The 27,636-nt window shown below is 32.4% G+C and overlaps 1 protein-coding gene across 3 annotated transcripts in view; it reads left to right on the top strand.

The window, feature by feature from the left end:
• Positions 1–19,207, top strand: part of LOC137933826 (RNA/RNP complex-1-interacting phosphatase homolog) — a 64,255-nt gene extending 45,048 nt beyond the window's left edge. For all 3 annotated transcript variants that reach the window (XM_068777888.1, XM_068777889.1, XM_068777887.1), the window contains 3 exons: positions 10,387–10,427; positions 17,334–17,441; positions 18,623–19,207. In XM_068777888.1, the coding sequence (XP_068633989.1) occupies positions 10,387–10,427; positions 17,334–17,441; positions 18,623–18,945 (472 nt within the window). In that variant the 3' untranslated portion in view covers positions 18,946–19,207. The remainder of the gene's footprint in view (positions 1–10,386; positions 10,428–17,333; positions 17,442–18,622) is intronic.
• Positions 19,208–27,636: the final 8,429 nt, after the last annotated feature.

Genomic DNA, 27,636 nt, shown 5'->3' with positions numbered 1-27,636 from the left:
TTTACGTCAATTTCGAATTTTATGATAATTGATTTAATAAGGTCAATAATAGTAATGAATGACAAAGTATTTTTAAAATAATAAGCCTTAAAATATACCTCTTCTCTGTTTTGTTAATTGCAACATGCTCATTACTAGTTGTAACAATGTTTCAATGGAAGTAATAACTGATACTTAATGCCAGCGATGTTAGTTTCCTCCCATTACGCAGCTGCCATATAATCAATTGGACCACACAGATTCATAATTGAGACATTGTACAATTCTATTTCATTATGCACGCTCGTCTACATGTTCTAACTGTTACGGCTCTGTTTTTCTCTTACTTAAATATTAGCATTTAAAAGTAACTATTACTTTTTATTATTTTAATACTTATGAAAGTAGGAATTATTACTTCATAATATAGTTTAGGTGGTTTTTTGTATGAAACGGTATAAAAATAAGCACTCATTAAATATATAATAAAGTAGTTTATACGTCAAAACATTTTGTTAACATGCTGAGGATTTTCTACGAAATCTTCTCCTCTGAGTCTTAGTGCAAAGGTGACCAGAGTTATATGACAAAAGTTTTATTTGTATACTTATGAGAAATAAAAAGATATATATTGTTACTGTGTAGTGTGTCACTGACTTAAGAAGTTACGAAACGAGCCGCTCGAACACTAGAACTTAATTAAATGCGGGTTATGAAAGCGTGCCTCATACAAGATTTGATTAGAGCATGCACTTGTTTTTGATCACCTAATCATTATTCTGTCCTCGTGTAATGCCAGATTGGTGTGGTGGGACACATTTTTTAAATTACACGCTAAGCGATGAGAAGTCGTGTACGCTCTTTGCTTATGATGTCGACGGTAATTTATCGTGTGGGCATTTGTTTGATTAGTTGTAGTTAGTAAGATTTTGTTTATGTTGTAACGATGCCTTAGTATATAATTAAGATTTGTTGTTGGAAAGTAACTATTAGTAGCACTTTAAAGTTTTAAAGTGGATTAACATACAGAGAACTGTTTGTCGAGTATTCTTAACATTCATTCATGTCAGGCGATGTTCGCCATAATGACCACGCATCTTGCGAAAGAATGCTTATTTTAAATTAAAACGATTAAAGGGTTTATATTTCTATTGTCTTTAAGACAGTAAAAGTTTTAATACGTAAATTGTATTGAAGGGTTGTATAATATACGACTTGTTTGCATATATTGACTCAGTTTTCTATCTTCAGTAAAAAGTAGGATTCCCAGACAATTCATCGAAATTTTTTTGATCGGAATGTTTATCTGTAAAAATTACTACTTTCACGAATTATTCATTATTTCTTTAAAAATATTCCTTTATGTATTTATGAACATTAACGTCATTAATCTATGTGTCTTTTTTGTTTTGAAAACTCTAGGCTTCAAGTTGATAAAGATAGAAAAAAATGGAAAACTTTGGAGGAGGCTTTTACCCTGAGGGGGTTCTGTACAAATTTAGCACAAAATTATCAAAACTATTATTAAAAATTACTAATTATAAGTCATTTTTGTGGAATGAAATAAAGCTTTATTACTACTATTATTATTATTATTTAGTACTTTATGTCGTATGACTGGCGACATGTTTTCCGTTATTCATCGGTGAGATAAGTGTGTATTATTATTATTAACACAAAATATTTATTTCGACTAATGATGAATATAATCGTAACTTTTAATTCAGCAGGAAACGTGCCTATTTCTGTGTACATGTGACGATTGTGTCATTTGCATTAATCACGGAAATTACTCACACACGTTTCAATTAAAGTTTCGAGCGTTGGAAACGTAACGCCATGGTTATGTGTCATTGGCGCCAGCGCTTGATGGTATTCGTTAGTTAACACGTTTTACGCGTTTGTTCACTGACGAATTTACATGTTGCGGTTGTTTAGTTTTATTTTGAAATCATTAATTTCCGCATGTTCTTCTGATTGTTTTTGTATATTTTTAATTTTTATTTACCATCTTTTATATATATACATATGTATGTCTTTTATATATACACACGCATGTGTGTGCATACAGAGTCATTGATTTGTGTTAAAGCTTGGAACTTTTTGTTGACAAACGAAGCATAAATTCACCCCTTTGAACTTTTACACATATAACCAATCACTATATATCATGCTGCCTTTAAGACTACTATTTCACATTTGTCAAATAGAGTTCATTGCATTTTGCCTTTTTTCTGTACGTTGAAAAAGATTTCTTTAGTAATCTCTTACGAACTTCATTCTGTCATTAATTTTTCACAATTTGGCGGCAACATAAAAATTGATTTCGGTACGCTTCTGCTGACTTTTTGTCATGAAGATTAATCTCTTACAACAATATACATCCGGCTTTTAAGGAGGTCAAACTTGGTCGTACTAATCTAATCTCAGTGATGATTCGCGCCAGTGAAACTAGCTCCGAGGTTGTACGGTATATGGATAGCCTTTGACAAAAGAGTTACATACCAGTAAATTCGAGCAACCCTAGACATTGGAATGAGTCAGATTCAAAATATTTATTACGATCACATAGATGTTATGCAGTATAATAAAATTGTAAATAATGATAAAATACTGTCGTGACTCTCAGCTGGAAGAAGGTAGAACCGTATCAAATAGCGGCAACCCTCTCTCAACTGTCTACGTTTAGTAAAAGCGAAAAAAAATATAATGTAAAAGAAACACTAGCGATACAAATAAGAATTAATAAAAAAAGATATTTTAATCGGAGAACCAAAACGCCGCCCTATCAATAACTGCGGTATCTAGTTTTATGTCATATTTGTTAATTGTATTAAAGTTATATAAATAACAGTACAGTACATAGGATTAAATCATTTATAAAACACTCCCATCCTAAAGGCATCATTATTTTGATTTCATAATATAAAACACCATATTTGTTCATTGCGTTATACCGCAAAGGATATTTAATTCTCGGAAAAGTTGACTGTAATTGAAATGATAGTCAACTATGGTTTTCTGTGTTGACTGAATCATTGGATTAATAATAAGATTCATAAATGAGGACACTCGTTGTAGCGGACCGGACACGTAGTAGTTTGAGATGCGGAATTCGTGTGTGAATCATGGCTTTTGAAGGAAGCATACCATCGCAACATACTCGTAATAATAGACAGATAATTTTAACAGTTAATAAATTGTTCCATAATAATTGAATAATTGTGAAAATGACATAGAATGTGTTATAAAGAGAAAACACAAAACGGTTTAGTATTCGTTATTTATTATTTCTAATGCCATTGTTTTTGGATAGGGTGTATCATACATTAATTGAAAGCAAATGAGCTATACAAGTATACCCACTCCTTTGAAGCTTTTACACTTGCAATCAATCAGTCTGTGTATAAATATATACATACATTATTAATGAATACATTTATGAGTAATGAAGAGGGTTACTATGAAATTTATCATTGAATCATTCAATTATCAAGGCGAGGGAGGCAATTAACACTTCTCGAGTTAATTCTGCCTTTGATGATATCACGGATCATCGGCTTACTGAATTACTTGATCGCGCCTAATGGAACGCTTTAAAGTTTAACATATACCCGAAAATGTAAACAACGTCACTTTTATTTCTTTATATTTTTTTAAGTACGTAATCTGCAGTCATTAATAGCAGATATATTATTATTTACGGATCTCGTATTTTATTTTCACTGAACTTAAGTTATTTGTTTTTTTTTTAAATATCATTTGTCTAAATTTTCAATTCTGTTTTAAAATTATGTGTTTAAACACTGTATCAACTTGTGAGTTTTGAATTAAGGCAAATTATCTTATATATTTACGTGTCTGATGTTACGTAAAAGCGTAATAACTTTTCCAGTAGTAACTCTCTGTAATAAGATATTTTTTATGTTATGTATATTTGCTTAGAAAAATGTTTAATTAGTACATTGTAGATATTTTATTTTTGAGCTTTGATAGCCCAGCGAAAGAGGAGTGCGACTTGCGGATTCATACCAGGAATGTAATCTTATACAATTCACATTTTGTGCATTAACTATATATGATTGCTAGTGTTTACAAATAAGTTTCCAGAGGACGTGCAGCAGCGCTCTATGCGTACCATAATACTACACTGCGATCGCCAACCCATCTCCAACCGTGGCGATTATGGTACATTCCTTCGTGGACATGTTTGGGGTACGAGTAGGTTTGCAGTGTGCGTCTATCGGTTGAAAAGAAAGTCAGCTTATTATGTATAAGAGCTTTTAGATGTAATAAAGATGAATATGACGAAATATAATGTAATAGTAATAATAATTTTCAGAATTCTCCTTTGTATTTTGGTCGAGTTCTACTACTTTTCAGCTAATAGACGCCCACTGCAAGGCATAGGCCTACCCCGAAGATCGCCACGATGACCGATCTTGCGCTGCCCGCGTTCAGCGACTTCCCGCGACTAACAATGCCTTAGGCCCGCCGAGTGTGAAGACTACTTAGGTCGCGTCTACCGGCTCGTGGTCGCCTTCCGAGACCTTTTCGGGCCCAACGGCCAACGGTCGACTTATTTCGATAAATAGACCTGCCTTTTACTCTATTCGTCTTGTATACATTTTTTATTATAAACAAAAACCTACTTGTTATTTTATTACTCAAGAATTTTTATTTATTTCTTTTGTTATTGTAAATTATGTGTTTGTTATTAGATCGTATTCTTATATTTTCGTTTATTATTTTATAAAGGAATGTAACATTTTCTGTTACAAATTTATGTATTTAGTGTTCTCATGCGCAAAGTCGTACATTTGTTTTTTTTTGGTGTATACTTTTTATAGTTTGTAGTACCAACATGTAATCGACTAGTTTACCGAACCTTATAAAAAAACTTAATCACGTTTTCAAAGTACACTTCAGTTTCATATTACTATTGCATACATTAAATCTTTTTAGATCTAAAGCTTTAAGGCTATCAAAAAGTTCGCGTGCGCATGTCTGGAGAATCGATTTATCGGACAAGTTATTTGGCGCCGACGGTAGTAGGTACCCCGGTAGCTTTATACCGGATGCCTTTGTATCTGTTCTACAATCGACTAAACTCGGAAGTATGATTTAATATTGCAAATTGAAAATCACCTATATTATAATACGCGCGATTTCATGTATACCAAGAATATTGTTTAACAAAAATACATTCGTATTTACTTTTACTGAAACTTTATATTGAAAACATGCAATATGTCATAATCTGTTATATGTATATGGCTTGATAAAGAAAAATTGGAGAAGACCTGAAACAAACGCTATGTATCATGCTATGTTCAGGTAAATATATATGACATTGTTCGTGTAATTTAATTATGATTAATGTCAATCAAATGATTTATATCACTGTAGCTGCCGTTTATGCTTAAGCATACGAGTACATGATATGATAAATAATTAAAAAATTTTCTTATGGATCTATAATTTAAAATGCTTAACATGACATAGCTTTTCGGTCGGTGTGTTTTTTAATAGAAAAACGGAATCTATTATTCAATAGCTCCTTGATGTTTAGGAAGTGTACCGGTTCACCTTTGACCCGGGGTCTGATCTACATGCCAGGACTGAGCGGGTCACATGGGAACCTCCTGCGGCTTTATCTCGCCTTGTATCAGAATGTCGCCTATTATCTGGTTTCGAGCACTTTCGGCGCTTGTTGCGTACCGACACGTTACAGCTTGTATGTTAATACAATGATCGATGCCTTTTCAATATGTTTGTGAGGTTCGGTGTGAAATACGTGGCGACTAAGTCATTATTTTGACCTAGTTGTGTAGTTATGCAGAGAAAAAGCTTATTCGTGTTTTAAAATAAATTAGAAGAGATTTTATTTGTTAAAGAAAACCAGTCAATTCATTAATTGTCGGTAGCAGTGTGTCAATGTATTTGGTGGCATCGATGTTAAAAAATATATTTTTTGTCAAATATGCAATTTGTTTTGAAGTAAATCGAAACCAATTACAATGTCAATATAATGCATTTAAAAGCATTTTAAAATGATAATTTCACTCAGCAGTATTACTTTAATCTCGTGTTAATTGTTTATCATTTGCAGTAAGCCGCGTAGGGCTCTTTAATTTTCGCAACGAGTCGAAGCATTAGTTATCATTAACGAGAAATATCTGCGACGTCTGCTGCATTGAAATTAAATTCGTAATTAAATAATGTACAACAATTAACGGATATTACACTTTAATTACGCACTTATCATTATTAATTTGATTGCAGTGTGGTAAACCTGGTGTTTAATGCATAAGAAAAATTCGAATTTTTATTCAAATTTAAAGTTTTTGCTTGTAAAAGTTTTGAGACATGTTTATATAAGCGGTACGGTATTGTAATGATTATGGCAAAGACGAATTAAAATAAAATATACCTTGATGAGCGCGCGATGGGTACATCAAATTCAAAAATTCTTTATTCAAAAAACGATGGATTGTTTTCTTGTTGACGTTGAGTCATGACATTTCTACCAACTGTTTATTATAATGACCATTACTTGCAAACAGTGAAGGAAAACAGCATGAGAGAAAAAAAAGGCTGATTATTTTGATATACCCATCTGCTCTAGTTCGTAAGACCGATCACGGACAGCATAATACTATTTTGTCTTAATATTGTGAATATTATGAAGCTAATAAAATATTTCTACTGTGTTTTCTAGCATCAGACTTACAAGTATTATATTTAGTTTAAACACAAATTCATCTAATGTGTTCTGATTTTTATAATGCAACTACTAGCGAAATTAGTTGAGTAGTATTGTTTTTATCATTAACAGTGCTATTTGACCGTTTGAAATGGCAGAACAGTGATGGCGTTTAGTTAGACCTTTTTATAGTAATTAAACTCGAGGGCTCTATTGGAAACCTTGGCTCGAGTTGTAACAATATTTATTTTACCGGACTGGTAGCCCGTCAAGCTGTCAGGTTGCTCAGGCGGATGCTCCATGAGTAACGGAGCAAAGGCCTCGGCTTTGGCTCGCTATTATGTATTATTTAAGAAAGAAAATATAAACATGTGACTTTACAGACCTTGTTTTTTTAATACTCGAAGCAGGCAGATTGTAATGTCTCTTACATAAACCTTTTTTTCGATCGGTGTGATTTCAAAGGAAACGAAATCGTAATAAAAATTAAATTTTAATGATATTATATCCTACATGAATAATCATAAAATTTTTAAACTTTATTGAAAATTCTTATGTGATACGATCCATACACTATAATAAACAACTTAAATAGACAATTTAAATAGTGTACTAACACTATTTAAGTTGTTCATTTCTTTAATGAGATTTTTTTTTCTGCGCAGGCTTTTTGTTAGGCTTTTAAAGTTCATCTGAAAAAATCTTGTCTGCATTGCTAGTTATTTAATACTTTTTAAACATGATTTAAATAACCATAAATTAATATTTGATTGGCATTAATTTGTACTGTATTGTTATAACTCGTCAATGGGTTTGTGATAAATGATTCTCCAGTACATAAATATGTGTTCCCTTTGCACTATTGTAAACATGTGACAATAATTTAGTTTCGATTTGTACATAATAGCCGATGTCCGACCGTCGGTGGGCTCGAGCTTAAACCTACCACAAACTCGGAGGAGTAATAATAATTGCGCGGTGCCTTCCCAACGAGATAAATTTCTCAGCAACACTACGCATGTGCTCCGCAGTTGGTGCTGCATGAAAAATGCTCGGCTTATAACTGGGGAGCGATCTACCGCCCTGATAACGACGCTAGATATAAATTATTACACAAACGAATGACTCCACTAAAATTAAATAAAAACCATATAATTCTCGATGGTTCGATCTACCGACCGATTTAAAAATAATGACATCCGTGTTCGTCGGAAATGTCTATACACTTTTTAACTCTATTCAGGATTCATATTCAAACTATTAAATAAATTCTCTTCAAATTTTAACATGTTTAAATAAAACATACTGTAAAAATTCATTAACTCATTGGTTCTTTTATGACTTCTTTTAAAATATTCGCTTTTTATCCTGAGTCAAAATTAACAGTCACGCAACTTTCCGGTTTTCTCACCTTAATATGAAATAAAATTTATGATTAATCTTATATAAATCGAAACACTACTTTAACATCGCAAGTTATTGTTTGTTAGATATATTTTTCTTCAAAAGAAAGTGCAATTGAAATGACATCAAGTCAGTTTAGTATTTCAGATAATCTAAAATATTTTAAATCTCGCATTATCCTCTTATTAATCCACGTACTTAAATCCTTGAACCTCAATGAGAGCCATTAAATATTACCGATTTTGTCGATAAAGCATTTTTATATTAAGCGATGTTCTTTTGAAAATGGTTATAGTCACGCTACGTTTTAATGCAATGTAGTTATGGAATCATTTTATAGATATTATACGGTATAGCTGGCGTTAACTTCGTTAATTCCAGAACGACATTGAATTATACTTTGTCGGTGTTAATCTTATAAAGCGTAGACAAGTCAAGTGTATTTGATTATTACCGTTAATGCTTCACAGAATCCATTTGAACTTTCTCTGTAAACGTAATGAGATGAAATTTATATCTAATATAAAAGAAATAGTTTCCTAAGCGTTTTCCTTTGCAGTACAGATGGTTAAGTTTAAAAAATAACATATAATATTTTTATTGACCTTAATTTCAAATAGAGTTCTGAGTATAATGAGTTGATCTCCACATTAAGTCAATAGTGAAATAGCCTTAAGATATTTCTTGAACTTAGCTGAATCGTGACTTAGTGCATAATTAAACTGTTTACTCTCCGGCGTCATAAGTCCCGCATAGTTTCGCATTGTAAATCATATCGAAGCAAACAATTTAATTTATACAAGGTTTTCTAAAAGCCATTTACTGTTTCAAAGAGTTGTTAAAGCGAAATTTTCCATCACCATCATCGTACACTGATGGGCCTAGGCCTTCCCATGTATGAACTTATCTTACAACAGTTTAGATTTTTATATTTTTGGCCCTTCTCATTCATGTTTCTTTATTATTCTTGCGATTTTATATTAATTTAAAACGAGCAGTAGCAATAAAGTTAATTTACTTTTTTACAAGGCTGTCAATGGAGAAAAGAAAATGTTCTCTGTGGACATTAATTAAAAAACCCGTTTAGACCACCCCTATAAGTTATGTTTGAAAATATCCGAACAATGTCTCCCGTTGGCGCCACCGAGCGGCGAGTTTTGTGATGCAATAATATTTGTATTGAAAACAAACATATTTCACAAATCTCGGCCCCTTCGGTCGGCAGAAATGCCTTGAAATATCGATACGCCCACAGATCATGCGGTTTTAGGTGTAAAAAAATCGATTAAAGCAAGGCGACACGCTGTGTTTGATACATGATAATATTTCATTTCATTCGTGACAGGCAGAACGTGGATTTTTATATTTTTGTGAAATTTAATTAAATGTTATGGCGGAATAACTGTGACGTATCATTTTACATTGACGCCAATGCCTTTATAGTTATAGTTTATATTAGCTGAGAGCTTGTTGGCGGAGTTTGGAATGCAATAAAACTAACTTTTATTATTATTTCTACACATTACGTGCGAATATAATATTTAGTTTTTAGTTAGTGCAGTTATGGTGGGTAGTTTATGTTTTACTACATTTTTAAATGAATATTTATGTATGTGTAAAAATATAATATAGCTGTAACATTTTATACCTTATTTCCTAACAATATTAATAAAATTTATGAAAAGCGATGGAGTTATATTTGAACGCGACAAAAACCGAAATCTATTATTGAAATTTTAGGTACTATTTACATACATGATATTTATGAAATGATAAAATAAATATGAAAAATTAGCCCTAAATGTTTCCTGTTGACCCTGAGACAGATTTAACATTGTAGAAATAATTCGCTTGGCGACCTCGAGGAAAGTTTATATTTTCAATAATGTTGGTACACTTTGTAATTGTATACTGGGTAATTGCTAATAAGTGAAAAAGCTTCACATGGGTGAATGTACAGGTCATTTATCAGCAAAAGGCTTTAAAGCTTTTATACCTGCAACGTATCACCCTGTATAAGTTTATAAGGCTATCCTATACAGACAAGTCAACTTATTTCCTAACGAGTAAAGAAGTTATATAAAACTTAAGTAGAATTAAAACCTAATAACGAGTTAAATAATTTTATCTCCTATGAGTAATTATAATTCTATTTTCTTCTCAAATTTTCAATATAAATTCAAAATTATGATTGGTGTTGAATAATCATTTACTTAATATTTAAAATTTTATCAATATATATGATTTATTCAGCATGAGTAATGGGTGTATATGATTACAATATATTTTGTTCACAGGTTTATGAACGCCGTTGACAGATTTTTGGAACAAAACGATAGTAAGTAAACTTCATTAGTTTTAGTTTTGTTATAGTTTACTTGAAAACGGGATAAATGCTTAATAAATCGTCTATGTAAAAATACACTATGAGACAAAGGGTTTATTTCTATTGAATTGAATTTGTACTAATGAACTGCTTTATAGTTGACATTTTGTTATTAGTCGATGTATAATCTACATGTTATTTGATACTTCCTTTTCGTACACAATGTGTTTACGTAAATTAAATTCATTGTATAAATGAAGCGTGGGTACAGTGCTTGCGGTTGAGGTGTTAATGCATGGTCATTGCCTAATTGTATTCCTTTTCGAGATCGCCATTAAAGTATCGTGAGTTTTGTATTTATGGACACTTAACATCTAATTGTTTGCTAGCTCAGACGTCGACTGATATTGCAAATGCTTCACATCTATAATTGTATCTGTACTAATGCTATGCAAATGTTTGCCTAATTTTTAAGTTTATTTTCGGAAACCGGACTTAGCTCTGACAATTTATTTTTAGATTTGCATGATGAGTTTTCTTAATAACTTTGGCAATCATACTACCCTTACGTACTTACGTAATATTGTATGCTCGCCATTACATTTTGAGTTTTATTCAGATTTATTAGAGGTGACGGTTAAATTTTGCTATATGTTAAATCAACACAACTTTTGTTTACCCAATGTCGAAAATCTTATTAGTTTAATAGTCTATATTTAGAAACCATTGCTACTGTTTACAAGTGTGCTTATTTTTAAAATAAATTTACGTTGTAATTGTTTAAACCATATGTTTACAGAATGACCGCAAAGTTTAACCATAAATAGAAGTTCAACTATGCCTTTCAATTTCAAACATAATAGTTTTTTCTTTATCTTATTATTAATGTATTTTACAGAAAATTTTAAAAAAGATCTCATTATATTTACGACTAAAATTACTTTCGAGCTTAAAATAATTCACGAAAGATAAATATTACATAACAAAATAGACTAATTAAAAAAATTTCAATAACAACTATTTTGTTTACGGCAAAGTACAAGGCGGATATTAATACGCAGAAGAAAGAAAAAAAATTTTAATAAATGTAAAAGATTATGTATTTATATACCTTTTACAATGCTAAACTACATTTATTTACATATACATTGATTGTAAATAGATCTAATTAGCTGTATTTTCAATTACATCACATTTCGCAGCGTTAACATCTTATGTCAATACGTCAAGGGATCAATAACGAGAACTTATCACTGTCAATGCACACAACATATGATTTCAATTAAAGATTCCTTCGATTATAACTAGAAATGAGCAGTGTGTCAACTCGCACTGACCTCCGTCCGTCTCGGTGTGTCGACTACGATACTTCTCGCGAGGAGTGTACAGCGGAGCGAGAAGGGTCTATCAAGACTGGATTGTTGATTGCCGCGGCAATCAAAACGGCCCGGGCGGCACGTCGGAGTTTATCGGCAGCTACACTTTTAATTACAGTGACACAAATCGAAGTTATCGTCTGACTTCTCACGGTGCCGAACTCAATATTCCAAATGTTCATTAAGTTCTAATTACGATTGGTTGCCCTTGTTTGTCTTGACCAACGGAACTAGCTTTTATTAGATTACGTGGGTAGTTTTCAATTAAATGTGAGCATACTGGTATCTGTCGGCGTTTTCTATTGGCTACAGCCGGTTATCGGTGTCGTGGAGTAGATTGCGTGAGATGTATATTATTTGCGGCTGGTTCTCTTACAGTCGTTGTTGGGGTTAAGAAAAGGTACTGGTGTATATATCATTAATCAGTTAAATTATCTTAGACCTTAAAAACCTAAACTAATACTGTGAACAGTAATTTAGATCTTGAAGAGATAGAGATCGGTTATGACCCAGAACGTATGAACGCGTAAACGCTTGTTAAGACAACGAAAATGTGTAAGCGTGCATGTCTGAACAGGCGTTCGTATCCTGCTAAAGGGTTTTGTTGTAACTGCGCGGCTTTGTAAACAGGCGAGGTGTAGCCCAACCGGGCGCTCTAACGCAACGATATTCATATTTCACGCGCTATCGTGCCAAGAATCGCGCTCGTGTCCTGATTTACTCGATATCGCAAGCGTAGGGAGCGGTCTGACACTTGCTACCGTTTGTACCGCCGAGGGTGGTCTAAACGTTCCTCGCAGAACTGCGTGTTATATATCGAGACGCATTCGTCTTTATATACTTTGCATACTTACAATGAAAAGTCGGGTGTATACAATGTATATATGATAAGGCAATAAAATAATAAAATACGTTAGAACTACAGGAATTTGACGTGGACGTCGATCGTTGTCACATTCAGCACTGCAGAATGACAAATGAACTACAGTCCCGTTAGGGACAGATGACTCGCCACTTTACCAATGATGCTGTAATACAAGCCAATATAAATTTTATGGACATTGTTTGTCAAATATTTATTTTGTTGAACTGTCATGTAACATTTTATTTTAGAGAATTTTATCATTTATTCCCACGTTCCAGTTATTGTGGTGCGCGAGTCCCGCGACGTTGAATTGCATTCGATGCTATAAATTTCAGCTATTTTCTTTTAAAAATATTGCGCTGACGTCATGCTGAAATGAACTCTCACGACATTTAGTTGGTAAGTTTGTCTACATGGTAGTTAAAAATATGGCTTCCTCAGAAACAGTTCGGGACAGTCTGTGAGATAGTCGAGGACAAAGTTGCAGTTTTGCACAGGAGGCAACAACACTGCAACAAACATCGCGTGGAGCGAGGCGCCATGTCTAGTGACGATAGCGTTTCCGAACATGTAATTCAATAAATTCCTTGTTTTGTTGAAAAGGTTTTCATTTCAGATAAACAGATTATATCAACGTTTTTCGAAAAAGGATATTGCAATATTGCGAAAAATATCAATATCACGTAATATGTTTTTTTTTAATTTTTTCGATTTATTAATGATCTGCATTCTAATCTAGTAAATGAAAACCACATAGAAAATAATTTCTGGTTTTAAGTTACCTCGGCCTTAGTAAAATAACATGGCTTACGACAGTAATTTTTAAATAGCCAATCAGTCAAAATCTCAGAGCGGCCCACGCGTGGCGCCAACAGAATGCGGTAACACGAGGTGAATGCGACAGGTACCAAGATTAGGTGGAAATGTTACATAATATTTTCGGTCACTAAATTACGTGTTTTCTTACGGAAAGACATGCTTTCTTGTTCTATATTTATAAAAAAAATAATAATAAATAAAAACATTTACGATGATTTTAAGATATCATTAAAATAAAATATATTTCTCTATATAGAGCGTAAAATTCAACTATTTATGCTACAGATATATTTAAGTATGGTATTAAATATTTACAAATATTTAGACGCGGTTCTGAATATTACATTTTTACTATACGAATCCATATTTCAATCTTTTATTTAATTTTGATTGCTCAATTTATTCTGAGATATTTTTAAATTCAGGAAAAAATATGTAGGTAATGTTTTATGAATTTTCGAAAATTAATATGCTTGATTTCTACTGCACAGTTAATTTTATAGCACTGTTAGTATTATTTAATAATTGTTTTGAACTAATCAAATTTTCCTCTCAAGTTTAATTGACAGTGGAAATGTAGGTACATTTTTTATTTTATTGTTATATATAGTGTGCATGTCTTCGCTTGTATGCTTAGATGTTAAAATGGGATTGTTTAAAAGTGAAACACAGAAAGGATTGACGACGATTGCTCTTTATGCGCTAGTTAAGATATCATGTAGGCGAATGCGTGAGGCAGATCCCCATCATCCGATTACGATATAATAGGGTTGGGCGTAGGCGGTCCCCGTATCGATATCGGTTCACTGATCACGCGTATCGATTGTTGACAATTGATCTGCGACTGGATACCTTACTTGTTTGATGACACCGACCTACTACCATAGTTATCTAATGCAATAGAGTAATACATCTCTGTAATATTTTTTCAAATTAAATTATAATTCTAAAAAATGGTTTATTTTATATCAGTGTTATCCGTTATTTCAAATAATTAGAATTAATAATTGCACATTGTTACGAACGTGTGGCAGAGAAAGTAGAATAATAAATTCATTGAAAACGTGTTTATACAATAATAAACGTTAATAATAGACGTTTGCAATTAAACTTTTCAAAAACCCATAAATAGTTCACAACAGTGAATTAAAAAAGAAATACTTTAAGTTACAATCAAACGAAAACTTTATTACTAAAAGTATTACTTATATATACAGTATATATAGTATTACTTATATATTTATCACATTATGACATTTATTTCGTGTACAGGAAAAAGCTGCAGTTTTTAGTTTATGAAAAAATGTTGTATTTTCTAAGTAAATTATACATTATTTTCATCAACAATGTAATACTAAATATTTTTCATCCATTACCAGCTAAACTAAGTTATAACCTTTCACAGAAGGAGTGATCTAGCATTCCAAGAATTTTACTAATAGACAGTTTTCATTGTAGCTATATAAAGAACAAATTAATTATTAAAACAACAATTTGACATAATGATTACCATATTATTAACAATTTTATGTATGCGTATAATATAAATGCATGGTTATGTTAAGATGCCACGCTAACCCACATTAGTATACGTCATCTTTTGTGTGTTCGTCGGTGTTGTCGTGATTTCTATCGAGTTTATTGCACTGGCATAGCCCGCGCTTTTCACCTTAAGTCACCAGTATACTGGTATGTATATTAGCTTGTAGTATTGTTATAATTTGCATATGAATCGTTATGTAATGGACTTTATGACTTTTTAACTTTGGGCTTTGAGTTTAATTTATCTGTTTTAGATATTCTAAAGCGCTTTCAATTTTATATTTAAATTGCCATGTTTTTCTTTTTTAACTGTTTGGTATAATAATTGATTGTAAACATTTTAACTTCAAATAGGTAAGATTTATTATGTTATAGAGGATTTGACTAGATTATGCAACATGCTACTCGTATATATAACAATGCTAATTCTCAGGCATTGTGTTGCATTATTTTAAGGCTTTTGTATTGTTCAATTTCGCATATTTGTTAAATTTACTACAAAATAAATAAAATAAATATGCACTCTGCAACTTAACATAATTTAAGTTGATTTTTTAAAAGGTTTGTTTTCTCTGGAAGCCACTGTCCTATCATACCCCACACAAATTATCCGCTTATAGTCACCAGACTGATCGTGGATTAACATATGGTGAAACAAATGATTCTTTTTAATTTCTAAATTTAGAAAAGAAATCTACTATTTTTAACATAGTAAAATAATAAAAATTTGTCTACTATTTTCCCATAGTTAAATGATTATAAAATAATATAGAATTAACGAAGGCCTAACGTTTTTAAATATTATATTTATTAGACAAAATGGACTTACTACGTTATCTACTTTTTTTTGTACTTCTCGATAAATAACTAACAATTGTTCAAAGATAAAATTAAAAAGTACATAACATTTTTGGTTTTAAATATACTAATTTTTAGATAGAATGGTTTAATTACCATTTTAATTACAATTCAATGCAACAGAGGGTTGCTCACAATAAAATTATATTCATTAAGTATTGTTATAATTATTAATCTACTGGCAAAAATAACTTCCCTACTATCAATAGTTAAAATTTTTTGATACTCGAGGAAATATTTTTACCACCGAAATTATCTGAAAGGTATTGTAATCGTTCTTGTAAATTTACTGTAAGGTCGATTTATGCACGTAATAACGGCCTTACTAATTAAGTTGCCGAGTGAAGCCACCCAGAGAATCTTGATGGATCGTAGCAAATGAAAATGTTTCGCCTGTACTCACAGACGGTATAAATCTGCATGTGTAAACGCAACAAATGTATTGCAATTTATATTCGCCGTGGGAATATCGTGTAATGATAAACTTTCGATGTATGATATTAATGGTTGAAGGTACACTTGAAACAGGGTTAAATGATAAAACCTACAGTGGTCACATAATCGTACGCTGTTTACCTGCATATTTTAAGTCATGTTCATTTTTACAAATAATTTAGATATCAGAGCTGTGAATATTTTTTACCTAATTTTCTTTAATTATTAAAAATATACCTTTATCATTTACTGCAAATAATTATTTAAAAACGATTATTTTTTACATATTTTATTAGGTTTATCGATGAAAGAACTAAAAATTTAAGCAGGACATTTCAATAGCAATCGTTTAAATTCAATATAATTAACGCATCAGCTGAATATATTTTTTGTTCGCAATGTAATTAAGGGGTACATCTTTCGTGCTACTTCAAAGGTCTTCCTGAGGAAGTGTCAAACCGCGGCCGCGACTTCCTTTACATCCCACCCCTGTCTCCGTCCACCCTGTACAAGGGGTAAAAGTCAACGACCTCCGTGCGATGTTTGCGGTGCGATTTCGAGACACAAACAACGAGTTTTTGGTTTATTTTCCGCGGAACGATTAGAGGATCGATCGTTGTTGTCTTTGTTCTACGAATTGTTGACGTTTAGTACGTGACCACCAACTTTAAATTCAGCGAATTTTTGTACGTATTATTGCTAGTCTTTGGATGTTAGTTCACGCTTATTAAATAATAAATGTTTTGAAAATGTTTAAAAAGGTCATTTTATGCTTCTTATAACAATCATGTTTACTTAATGTTTAAATAATTATTAAAAATCATTTACTGTACATAGTTTTGGTCTAATAATTGCAGGTCTGTAAGTTTTGTGGGGCACAGCATTTTCAGCCTCAGAGTGCGTGCCGAGTTACGTGCCGTAAAACCTAAATTTTTACTACTTTCCATTACCCTTACCGTATTTACACGAGAATAAATAAATTAAAAATTATGTATAATAAATGTTGTAATTTTATGTATACAGAAAGTTTAATTGGTGTCCACTGTACGCACGGGCTGAATCGAACAGGCTACATGGTGTGCCGCTACATGCGTGATCGCCTCGGAGTTCCAGCCGCCGAAGCTATCAGAAGTACGTAGTTTTACCAATAAAAGTACTTTTCACTAATAAAAGTAGTCTCTGCTATACCTCTATGAATATATTTATATATATTTAATTAGGAACTTTTAAAGGCTGATTTTTGTGTTAATTTATTATTCGCGTACCACGTTACGATACAAAAATTTTAGTATGAATATATTGAGGACGAAATTATCACAATTTTCGTTTTAGTTTCGTCATGGAAAATGATGTGTACCATTTATAATTTCTTCGGGTTGAGTAGTGGTTCTTAGTGGTACAGGCTTTTCGCGTTAACTTTTTTACAGCAATTAGGTTAAAGGGCTGTCTTAGTAAGTTTAACTTGGAAAGTCTTATTATTTGTTTGACCCGATTGAATTATTAGGTCGCCGGAAGATTCTCAAAATGGGCGACATTTTAATTATAGTGCTGCTGAAACTGCTGTCGGGAATCCGCGTCGAAGTGGGGGCCAAGAGTAAAAGAGAATGAGTGTGCCGCCTTGACGTTGACGTTCTCACCGTCTCGCTGCGCGAATACTTACTGCGCGGGACAGCGATTTCAGTAGCACTATAGTTACAAGTCTGCTATTTTCAAAAGGCTGGCGGCTTAAGACAGGCAGGCTTGGCTGAGGCGGACGATGGTTCGATGTGGTCTCGAACCATCGTGATAACACCATGAGGATTTCAGTGGTAGCGTGAACCATACACGCATACCCGGGACGGGCTATCTAGAATAGCACAGCGTGAGGGAAGATCGTGTGGCGATCCCTGACCGGGAGATATTGCGGTTCCCCGTATAGCGCAAAGGGCGATCATCGGGGGGGTTTTAGTGGGTAGGAATCCCACATAGCCCTGTCCCCCTGGCCCCCAGAGGCGGGGCATCTTGAACGTCCAAGAGAAAAACCCCCTCCCCCCCCGAAACCAAAAAAGGCAGGCTAGGCTCCTTAACTTAACGGCATTAGTGATGATTGGTTCATTGTTCAATGTATTGACTACTAGTGCGCTTTGATATAAGAGATCTGGCTTTACGCCGACTCTGGGCCTTAAACAGCCTTGCAGTAGTTTCCTCATTTTATTTGCAGCACCATTTATCCATTATAGTGTTAGAAGGTTCTTCATATATATCACTTGCGGTAAACTCCTTGCTAAAAACTATGACTGAATTAATATTATTTATTTTCTTCAATGTTTCAGGGTTTGAATTGGCACGTGGTTATCAGATTGAAAGGGAAAACTACATTGCTGATCTATTAGGAAAGACGCCTCCACCACCTGATGTCGGTTGTGATACTATTATTAAACCTATCGAAAATAATAACAGTAAATTTACAACTCCTATGAAAAAAGATATAATTAAACATTTCAACGAAAAGGGGGCAAAAAAAGAAGATAGCCGTAGCTGTCGAGTCAATAGTGAAGCCGTTAAAAGTGACAAGAAAAAAATTAAAAAAAGCACCCGGAAAGCGTCTGAAAGGAAAAGATCAGACAGTCCGTATGATTTTAAATATGACTATTAAAATTTTATACATAACATTGTTAATTAATAGAGAAATGTTTTATATATATTTCGGACTAGAATAATAGGATGGATTTTTTTTTCTGTTTTACACATCTTTCTTTAAAAATGATAAAATCAATCTATTAGTCTGTCATATTTTATTCTCTTCCTCAAAACTAAGGGACAAAGCTTTTCTTCAAATTATTTTGTTTATATGTACAAAATAGAAAACTTTAAAAGGAAGTATATTTAATTTGTATTTCTGTAAAATTGATAATAAATTCGCCGTTTGACATTTTTTGTATAAGTATTAGACATTAACAATGTTTTAATAAAATTTTGACCATTGAAAAGTTTGCGTTATTTTTTATGACCTAGTTAAAATTCGTTATCGGCGTTGCTCTATATTCAAAGGCGATGAGAGGTCCATCGTTCATGAGAACAAGTCTAATTACGTTGGCTGGTATAGTCACGTATGATTATGTGAACTGCGCACGTGTCCGATGATATCGTGCCGTTGGAGATCGGGTGCCCGATGCGCCGTATTGACGGCGGGAGCTTCTTCTGACACGGCGGCTCCGTCGGTTTTTATGTTATGTATCACCATCCCTATCGGACGTTTTTTTTATTTGCAAGTAGGAGCTACAAGTCGGCCAGTCGGATAGGGAAGTTTTGAGGTTCATACGTGTGCGTTTATAATATTGATTATAGCTTTTTTGAAAACTTTCCATACATTTTAAAGATTATTCAAATCGGGTAAAATAAAAATAAATAGAAGATTAATAGAAGATCATAAGGCATCCAAAGGATCCCTGTAAAGATGACGTTCTAAAATGAATCGTTTTTCATTTACAGATTTACCATAGAACACTTCGGTAAAGATAAAAAGCATCTAACATTATTTAGGTTTTTCTTTTAAGTAACATTTAACTACCGACTTCAAATTCATATAATCCTAAAGGGAAATACGTAAAGATGATCAATATCCGCTTTGAAATATTGATTAAAAATGTTGTTTAAAAAAAATTATTATTCGAGAACCAATAACAGCAATAGGTGAATACGAAGGTTTGTGATCAGTATGTGTTGCCGGTCATATGGATATGAGACATGGTCGTTTACGATAAGCCTTGAGGTCATACAATGAGTAATGGAGAGGACTTTGCTAGGAGCTACGATATCACATCGAGAATGTGATCTCCAGAAGAATTAGCTCGAAGAGTTACTCATCTCAAGTACTAGCAGGCAGGGCCCATCGTTGGTACAACTGATGAAACGTTCGATGGGGCCGAAAAAAGTGGCAACTATGGGCCGCAGGCTTCCTCCTTAGGTAGACCAACACAGTCAGGGATATAGGAAGTCGCTTAACGCAAGCAGCGCAAGCATTGTGGCGAGTTATGGGGGAAGCCTTGTAATGGGCATTTAAGGGGTGACATGATGGTAAACCAGTATCATATTTGCATTTTGAAAGAAAAAATCTGATTGTTTGCCATAGAGCTCAAAAAGACAATCATCGTTGCAATTAAAAGTAATTTCGTAATTTTAAACAAAGAAAAGAAGAATGATAAAATCCGGCCAGCTATTTATTTAAATAAACCGCTTTTAATGTCATGCGCAATAAAGTTGATTTCCTCTCCACTTGCTTCGATGCCCTTAAGATTGTGTTTACGAAATGTGCCGTGGAAGAATTCGAGTTACATATTTTCAAATAATTGTCTTGAATGTTTCTGTTCGTACAATTTTAGGTTTCGCTTACGTGTAATGGCCTGTAAGGAAGGTGAGTAACAATACCCGTATTTAAGGATTCTGAAAACAAAAGTTATTATATCATGGCAAATATGTAGTTTGTTTTTATTTAAATTGAATGTTATTGAAGAACATTCCATATATAATCATCACAGCTTAAATAAAATTGTTATTAACTAAAAAACGTTAATAAATTTCAATTTGGAAACTGTCGTAAGTCTTTACCCGTTAGATTATGATTTGCTATCTTGCTTCATATGAAGTCCCAGAAAGATGACCAGGGAAGAAGTTTCCTATGAAGAGAGTTCGTGACTCTTGATAGGCTATATTCGATTGGTATTAAACGCTGCATCTATTAATAATTTAAAGGACTATTAAAACCAATGGAGATAATTTTTGATAAGCTACATATTTTCTAACATTATTATATTAATGTATAATGTAACACACTACAGCAAAAATGGTTTATTTAACAAAATATTATTGTTCAATATATATGTTGATACTAAGTATACCTTGTAAAAACTTATGCTTATATTCTATTTTTTTTTTAAATTCTTGCTTTTCTTCGATCTTTTAAATTGAATCCACACGGTTTTTTAAGATTACGTTAAAGTGATCGTCATGCATATTAGAAGGGAATTCATAGACAATAATGAGCGATGCAAAACAATTTGTCAAAGTAATTAAATAGCTTCGGATACAGCAAGGGTAATGTTATTAAACAATGTGGTGTTTAAAAAAGTGTGGATACAGGATATATAGATTATAATATTAATAGTAACTAAACATTATTATTTCATACGATCTGATGTATACATATGTTCGGTTTGTAAAATATAAAAAAATAGATATAAATCTTGGGCGTTAGTGATACAAAGACACTTCCAAATAAATCACATAGTGATGCGGCAGGTATATACAAAATCACTACGACTTCGTTCCACTTCCACGAACCGGTGTGCTTTATGTAACAGAAAACTGACTTATGTGCCGATGTTCAGTCTGGAACGTCCCTCGATATATTTCCGGTGTATTGCGGGCACGGTAGTAACGCTGTATGTTGTCTCTGACTTATATGTTGTCGATATGTGGTAGCTTTCTAGACTACGGTACTCACATTTATTGCTTCATTGTTTGCCTTGCAGCGGAGACTTAGCTCTTCGTGCAATTTTCTGGAAACCGGTGTGTTGTGTGTTGTTTTAGTGTTGGTGTAGTAATGGATTGCAACTTATTCGGGTTTGAACTCTCATTGTTAAAGATGAAAGGTGCGAAGAACAATACGCACTACCTCTGCTGTTAACTTCTATATGAGATTTAAATTTTTGTGTTTAAAGATAATGTTAACATTTTGGAGAATTCTTATTTTTTATGGTCTAAGAAAAATATTTTTGTATCTATATGTAATGTGTAATTAAAATACGTAATGTTTTTTGTTAAATACTGGATAATATTGCTGAAGGAGTCGAAATTTAAAATACGAAAAATTATTTTGTATTTATGTTATTGCAAAAACGAAATAAAACTTTTATTCCGACGGTTGCGTACGAGCATCACCAATAAAGCAGCCTGCCGCCGTTATCTTCCCGCTAAAAGAACGTAAATTAGGTCCATTTTGTTTGTTACTAATAAAATTAAACATCTTAACTGTCGTTATCTCATATTTTGTTTCGAATCTTTACTACCTGGCTTCCGTCAAGGTGTGTTCCTTTAAGTCCTTAACCTTGAGTGACGCGGATGACTATTTAATTTATGTCCATTAACTTTGAGCCGTTTCATTTTAATGCGCTCGTTTACTTTGGTGACACTTGGTGACGCTTCGGGCGCCATTTTGATTGTTATCGGTGCACCGGCGGTGAAATCGAGTCACTGTTGGGCAGTAGCATTGTTAAAATTTGATTAATTTGTTAATGTAATAGGTAAATATTAACCTAAGATAAAAAAACACTCTTCGAACTTGTCAGCTCTGTTTTTACTTCCAATTTTTATTAACAAGATTAGCGTAAGATTAAATTAAGAATTAATAATTTCACATTTTTAACAATTCACAGGCCGAACGATTGTGGTATGATTTACCGCTGAATATAAAACTAAATCACTACCTCTTTTTACGTAAATGGTTAAGAAACATTTACTAGACCTTTGATTATTTATCTGTCAATTCTTCGTTTCTTTATGCTTTCTGAGGCAAGTCGGATTAAAATCAGTTTGATGTTTTTCTTTATCATTGTATTATATTTATAGCATGTATTATCTTATTTATTATAAGTATATATGTTATAGACATATGTGTTTATGTGTGTATGTATATTTTTCACACGTTAACTACCCATTATTTATACTTCTACCTTTTCCATATTGCAGTTGGCTGTGAGAGATGGACTTGTGTGATAATACCACCCATTGCGCTCTTTTGTTTATGATTATGGAACTATTTAAATGTATCCTAGCGTGTACGATAAATGATATTAAATAAATTGTAATAAATAAATATTAATCTACATTTTAAAAGACTCCGCATTATTTTTGATTGCTTCAAAAAATTAAATAAATGTTGAAATGAACACTGTTTGAGAATTTAGTGCAATGTAAAAAAAGCATGCAGAGATGATGGATGCATGGGAGCTTAAGGTTCTGGAGTGGAGACCACGGAACGGCAACCGCAGCGTATGATTCCACCCACGAGGCGGACAGCCGACCTGATTAAGGTAGTTCGAAAACGCTGGTTGCAGGTCATTTTCTGCAGGTCCTTTTGGAAATCTATTTGGTATGCCTATGTCTAACAGTGGACGTTCTGCGGCTGAATGAATGAACGATAAAAAGTGCCAAAGAATACGATTGTACATAGACGATACATAAGTTACTTGTAGCGAGTATCCTTTCAATCAATTCACTTATCAATAATTTAAATTTTACTTTTATGTGACTATTACAACATATTCGAATTCATATCAAGGAAGCCATGAAATTCAAATATGTACTGATGTATAGAACTTAAAAGGTTGTGATTTTAAAAATGTAAAACTTTTATTTAAGTTAGTTTATGAGGTCAATCAAATAAAACAATTGTTAATAAATATTGAAAGAAATGAGGATGTTGACTGTAATTAAACTCTAGCATTATGAATTTAAGAAACCGATTATTATCTGGTATCTGCTATTGTTTGTATGCCTTTAGGCGACAATTTTTATAAAGTCTTATAATATGAACGTGTCTTCGTAGTTTTTATTATAAGCCTAACCTTGTGTTGTCTCTAAGAGCTTTTTGCTATTTATGTATTAACTATGAAGACAAGACAACCGTTTACATTTTATTCTTGTAATTTGTTAGATTGGCGACATTTCATCAAGACTTATGAATGAATTTACTAAAATACTGGTATAAGTGTGTATTAGTTTAAGATCTAATGTTGTTTAAAAAGTTTTACTAAAATGTGCAGGTGACCGTAGGAAGAAAAGAATAACAGACATAACCCAGAGGATTGTCAAGTTGAATTGACAGTGGGTAGGCGACATATCACAAAGAATCTTCATCGTTTCTGTGTGCTATCTCCCTATAAGTTTCTGAAGGTCACGTTTCAGCAACCACAGCGTAGGACGTTCTAGTACCAGGTGGTCAAAGGATTTAATAAAGTTTTGTCACATATTTGTGTTTGTCGTACAGTGGCGCTTATTCTTTGGTGTATAAAGCGATCAATAAGAATGTTATGAACATACTTGGTAGTAAATGTGGCACTGGGTTAATTATTTTAATTACATGTTTCGTCCACGAACTATTGTTATTGGTATCTATTGATAGGTTATGATATATTAAATATAATTACAGATTTGATTTGATCATCTGATATCTCCATTAAACAAATTGTACCTTTGTTATTTTATAACTGTACCCTGAGAGTATTCTTCTTCCATAAATCTTTTATAAATAGTGTTCCCTATTTATCAATTGTTGTTACAGTTTTGTACGTTTACGTTACGACAGGGAAGAAAGAAAGATACAATTTTGTTATCCTGCCTACAATTTTAATAACGTATCCCATATGAAAATGTAATAATGATTTTTTTTTATATAAATCATAGAATGTTAAAGATGAGTATTTCGATTATCTGTTTTTCTTGCATCACCCTTATCGTTTATCTTTAATAAAGTGACGCAAATAACTCTTAAAAAATTGCCAAAAACGGGGACAATAGGACCATTTAAATAACAGTGAATCGGTAAGATTGCGCATTCCCAATAAAGTTTACAAAATTAATGATCGTAATAACATTTTATAGCATTTCAAATCTTCGATATAACCCGTCTTGTGGACAATTTGTTTTAATTTCGATGATACAATGTCGTCACCGTGAAGTAAATCCGCATTCTCCTCTAAATAATCATTCAAAACCTGATATAATATAAAAATAAACGCTTTATTGTTGTAAAAGCAATTATATAATATATTATTATATGAAACCAGAATATGTCCGGTTATGTGTCGATAAAAATTTATAGGCAAGCACATTAGTTACAAAAAATTACTTTGTACTCATATTCGTTAAAAAAACATTGTTACCTTTATTTGTATATTATTGGTGATTAATTTACAAATGGTAAAAGGCAGACAGTCAAACTAGGTATATTCTACTTTGTGAAACAATTTAATCATATAATCCAACTCGGACAGCGTACGGTCATATAACATCTAGTTCATATCTCATAAGACGAAGGTCTACCACCAATGTCTGTTACCAGTGATGACTTATGGAACTGAAACGTAGTACATCACTACGGGTTTCATTGGCATTGAGCTATGTGCAGTGCATTTTCCACGGGATTGATTCAAGAATGAGTAGATCCAAAGAAGTAAACAGTCCTATTGGAAATCAATCTGAGAGGTCTATGACCAGCTGTGGACGGCTGTAATGATGATTATGAATGAGAAAAAATTAATAATTAAAAAAAATAATTTCAACCCCTGTTACTTCATTTTCTAATCGATATCGAAATAAATAATAATTTATGGTTAAAAAATCTTATTATTCTTAATAGTCTTTTGAATTATATACCAACTGAGTATTAACAATAATGTAAATAAACTGCTGCAGTTATTGTTATTTCGATTCCAATGTTAAAAGCAATTATATTGTATTTTATCGACTTTAATAGATGCAGGATTTTATTGGTTAGTTATCACTTATGTCATGTTGGTTTATAGTTGCATGAAATCAATTGTTAGGCGTGCATGTTTATGTTATTTATTTTAATTATATTTTAATTGGTTTGTAATGTTTAACGCTTTATGTTTAAGTTGCAACTATTAATTTTGAGTTATTTCATTGTGCCTTCGCTTCTATTTTAGCTTCCAATAGCTTAATAGCGTGCTTTATATCCTAGAGTCATATAAGAAAATAAATCTACTGTTATTTATGTAAAGCATACAACTTTTAGATCCTTCGATATTCACAATTATTGCATAATAATTATATTTTTTGACCATACTTGTACTGCGTAAGTGGCATTTACAGATTTCGCGGATGCAAGGGGACACGGCGCTGAGGACCTCTTTCACATAAGATCTCTTTTAAGGTAGCGAAGCTCGGAGGCGAAGCTGGTGAATAGACTCGGGCTGCATCATACTACAATTTCACTGGATTTGGAGACCACCGAGCATGTAGATCGCTTCGGCGGACGCTTCATGGACTTACTAGGTTCAATTTTCGACAAAATGGCGCTAGAGAGTGTAAAACCTCGACTCGGTCAGCTGCTTGCAACTAACTTGGCTAATATTACTTCCACTTTGGAAAGCGTAGCACAGGTAAAATAAGTATATATAGTTTTTACTTCTATACTATTGTCTCAGTATAATACTATGGCTTAGCCCTTCGTATGTATAATATGTGGATAAGGCAGTCTGTATGTTAGTAAACTCGTATACAAGGTCTAACAAATAATATTTTAATCATATTATTGCAGTGGGTTTAACATACTGATATAAAATACGACATCGAGGTATTAACATGATTCAATGAACACAAAGTATCGCCAAGTCATAACGAGAACAATAAATAGTGTGCGTTTTGTTTATATATTATATTAAATGCGATGTAAGTGCATGAAGTTATATAGTGCTTGCTTATGAGATGCATTTAGAATAACATCCGTTATGCTTAAAAGATGCAACATATTTGAATAGATTTTCGTTATTTTGGAAGGACATACATAACGTAAACAAACGGAAAGTTCCATCGATGATAGGATATGATACCGAGATTTATGTTCTATAGACTGTTAACAATAAAAGATTGTTCGTTTCGTGGTATCTGAAAGTTCTAACGAAAAAAAATTGTTTCTTCTGTATAAGTGTCAAATCAACCCAAATCAAAGAGGAAATATCTCTCATACTTCATCTGCAAATGAATATGATAATGCCTGTCTAAGTGTTTAAGAATGTCTAATGAAATTTTTATTATATTAATATATGTATTAAAACATATGTATACTAATGAAAGTAATCGAACAAGATGTGTTTAGTTGCCATTTAAGCAAATTTTGTGAAAAAAAATTTGGCGAAGTTAAATAAGTATATTTGTTTACTTTAATAGTAAAATTTTACTAAAAAATTTGAGTTTTATAAAATTTTACACGAAAATGTTGCCCTCGCAAATCTCTGTTTCTATAACACGCAGCGATTTCTGAAGATGCTGGTAAAACTTTTTACTATTAGGGGAGTATTTAAATTTGAATAAATAAATATTTATTTTTAAATAACTGATTCTTAAAAAAATCTATAATTGATCAACGTTCCATGTAAAATCTTTTTTTTTTTGCAAAACAACGCGGCAAAAATTTGCAATGTGTATAAATAAAATAAAGTTGAAATGTAATAAACAAAATAAACGGTGCTCCCTTTATATGAACGTAATAATAGAGAAAATTTCACAAGTATCATTTGCATGGACTGTATTAATGTCAAGTGAC

Source organism: Battus philenor, unplaced genomic scaffold, assembly GCF_028537555.1.
Source record: "Battus philenor isolate CCGP_79_NKW_IND1 unplaced genomic scaffold, ilBatPhil1.0.hap1 SCAF_14, whole genome shotgun sequence".
NCBI classification, from domain to species: Eukaryota; Metazoa; Arthropoda; class Insecta; order Lepidoptera; family Papilionidae; genus Battus; species Battus philenor.
This window is presented reverse-complemented; position numbering and strand designations above follow the sequence as displayed.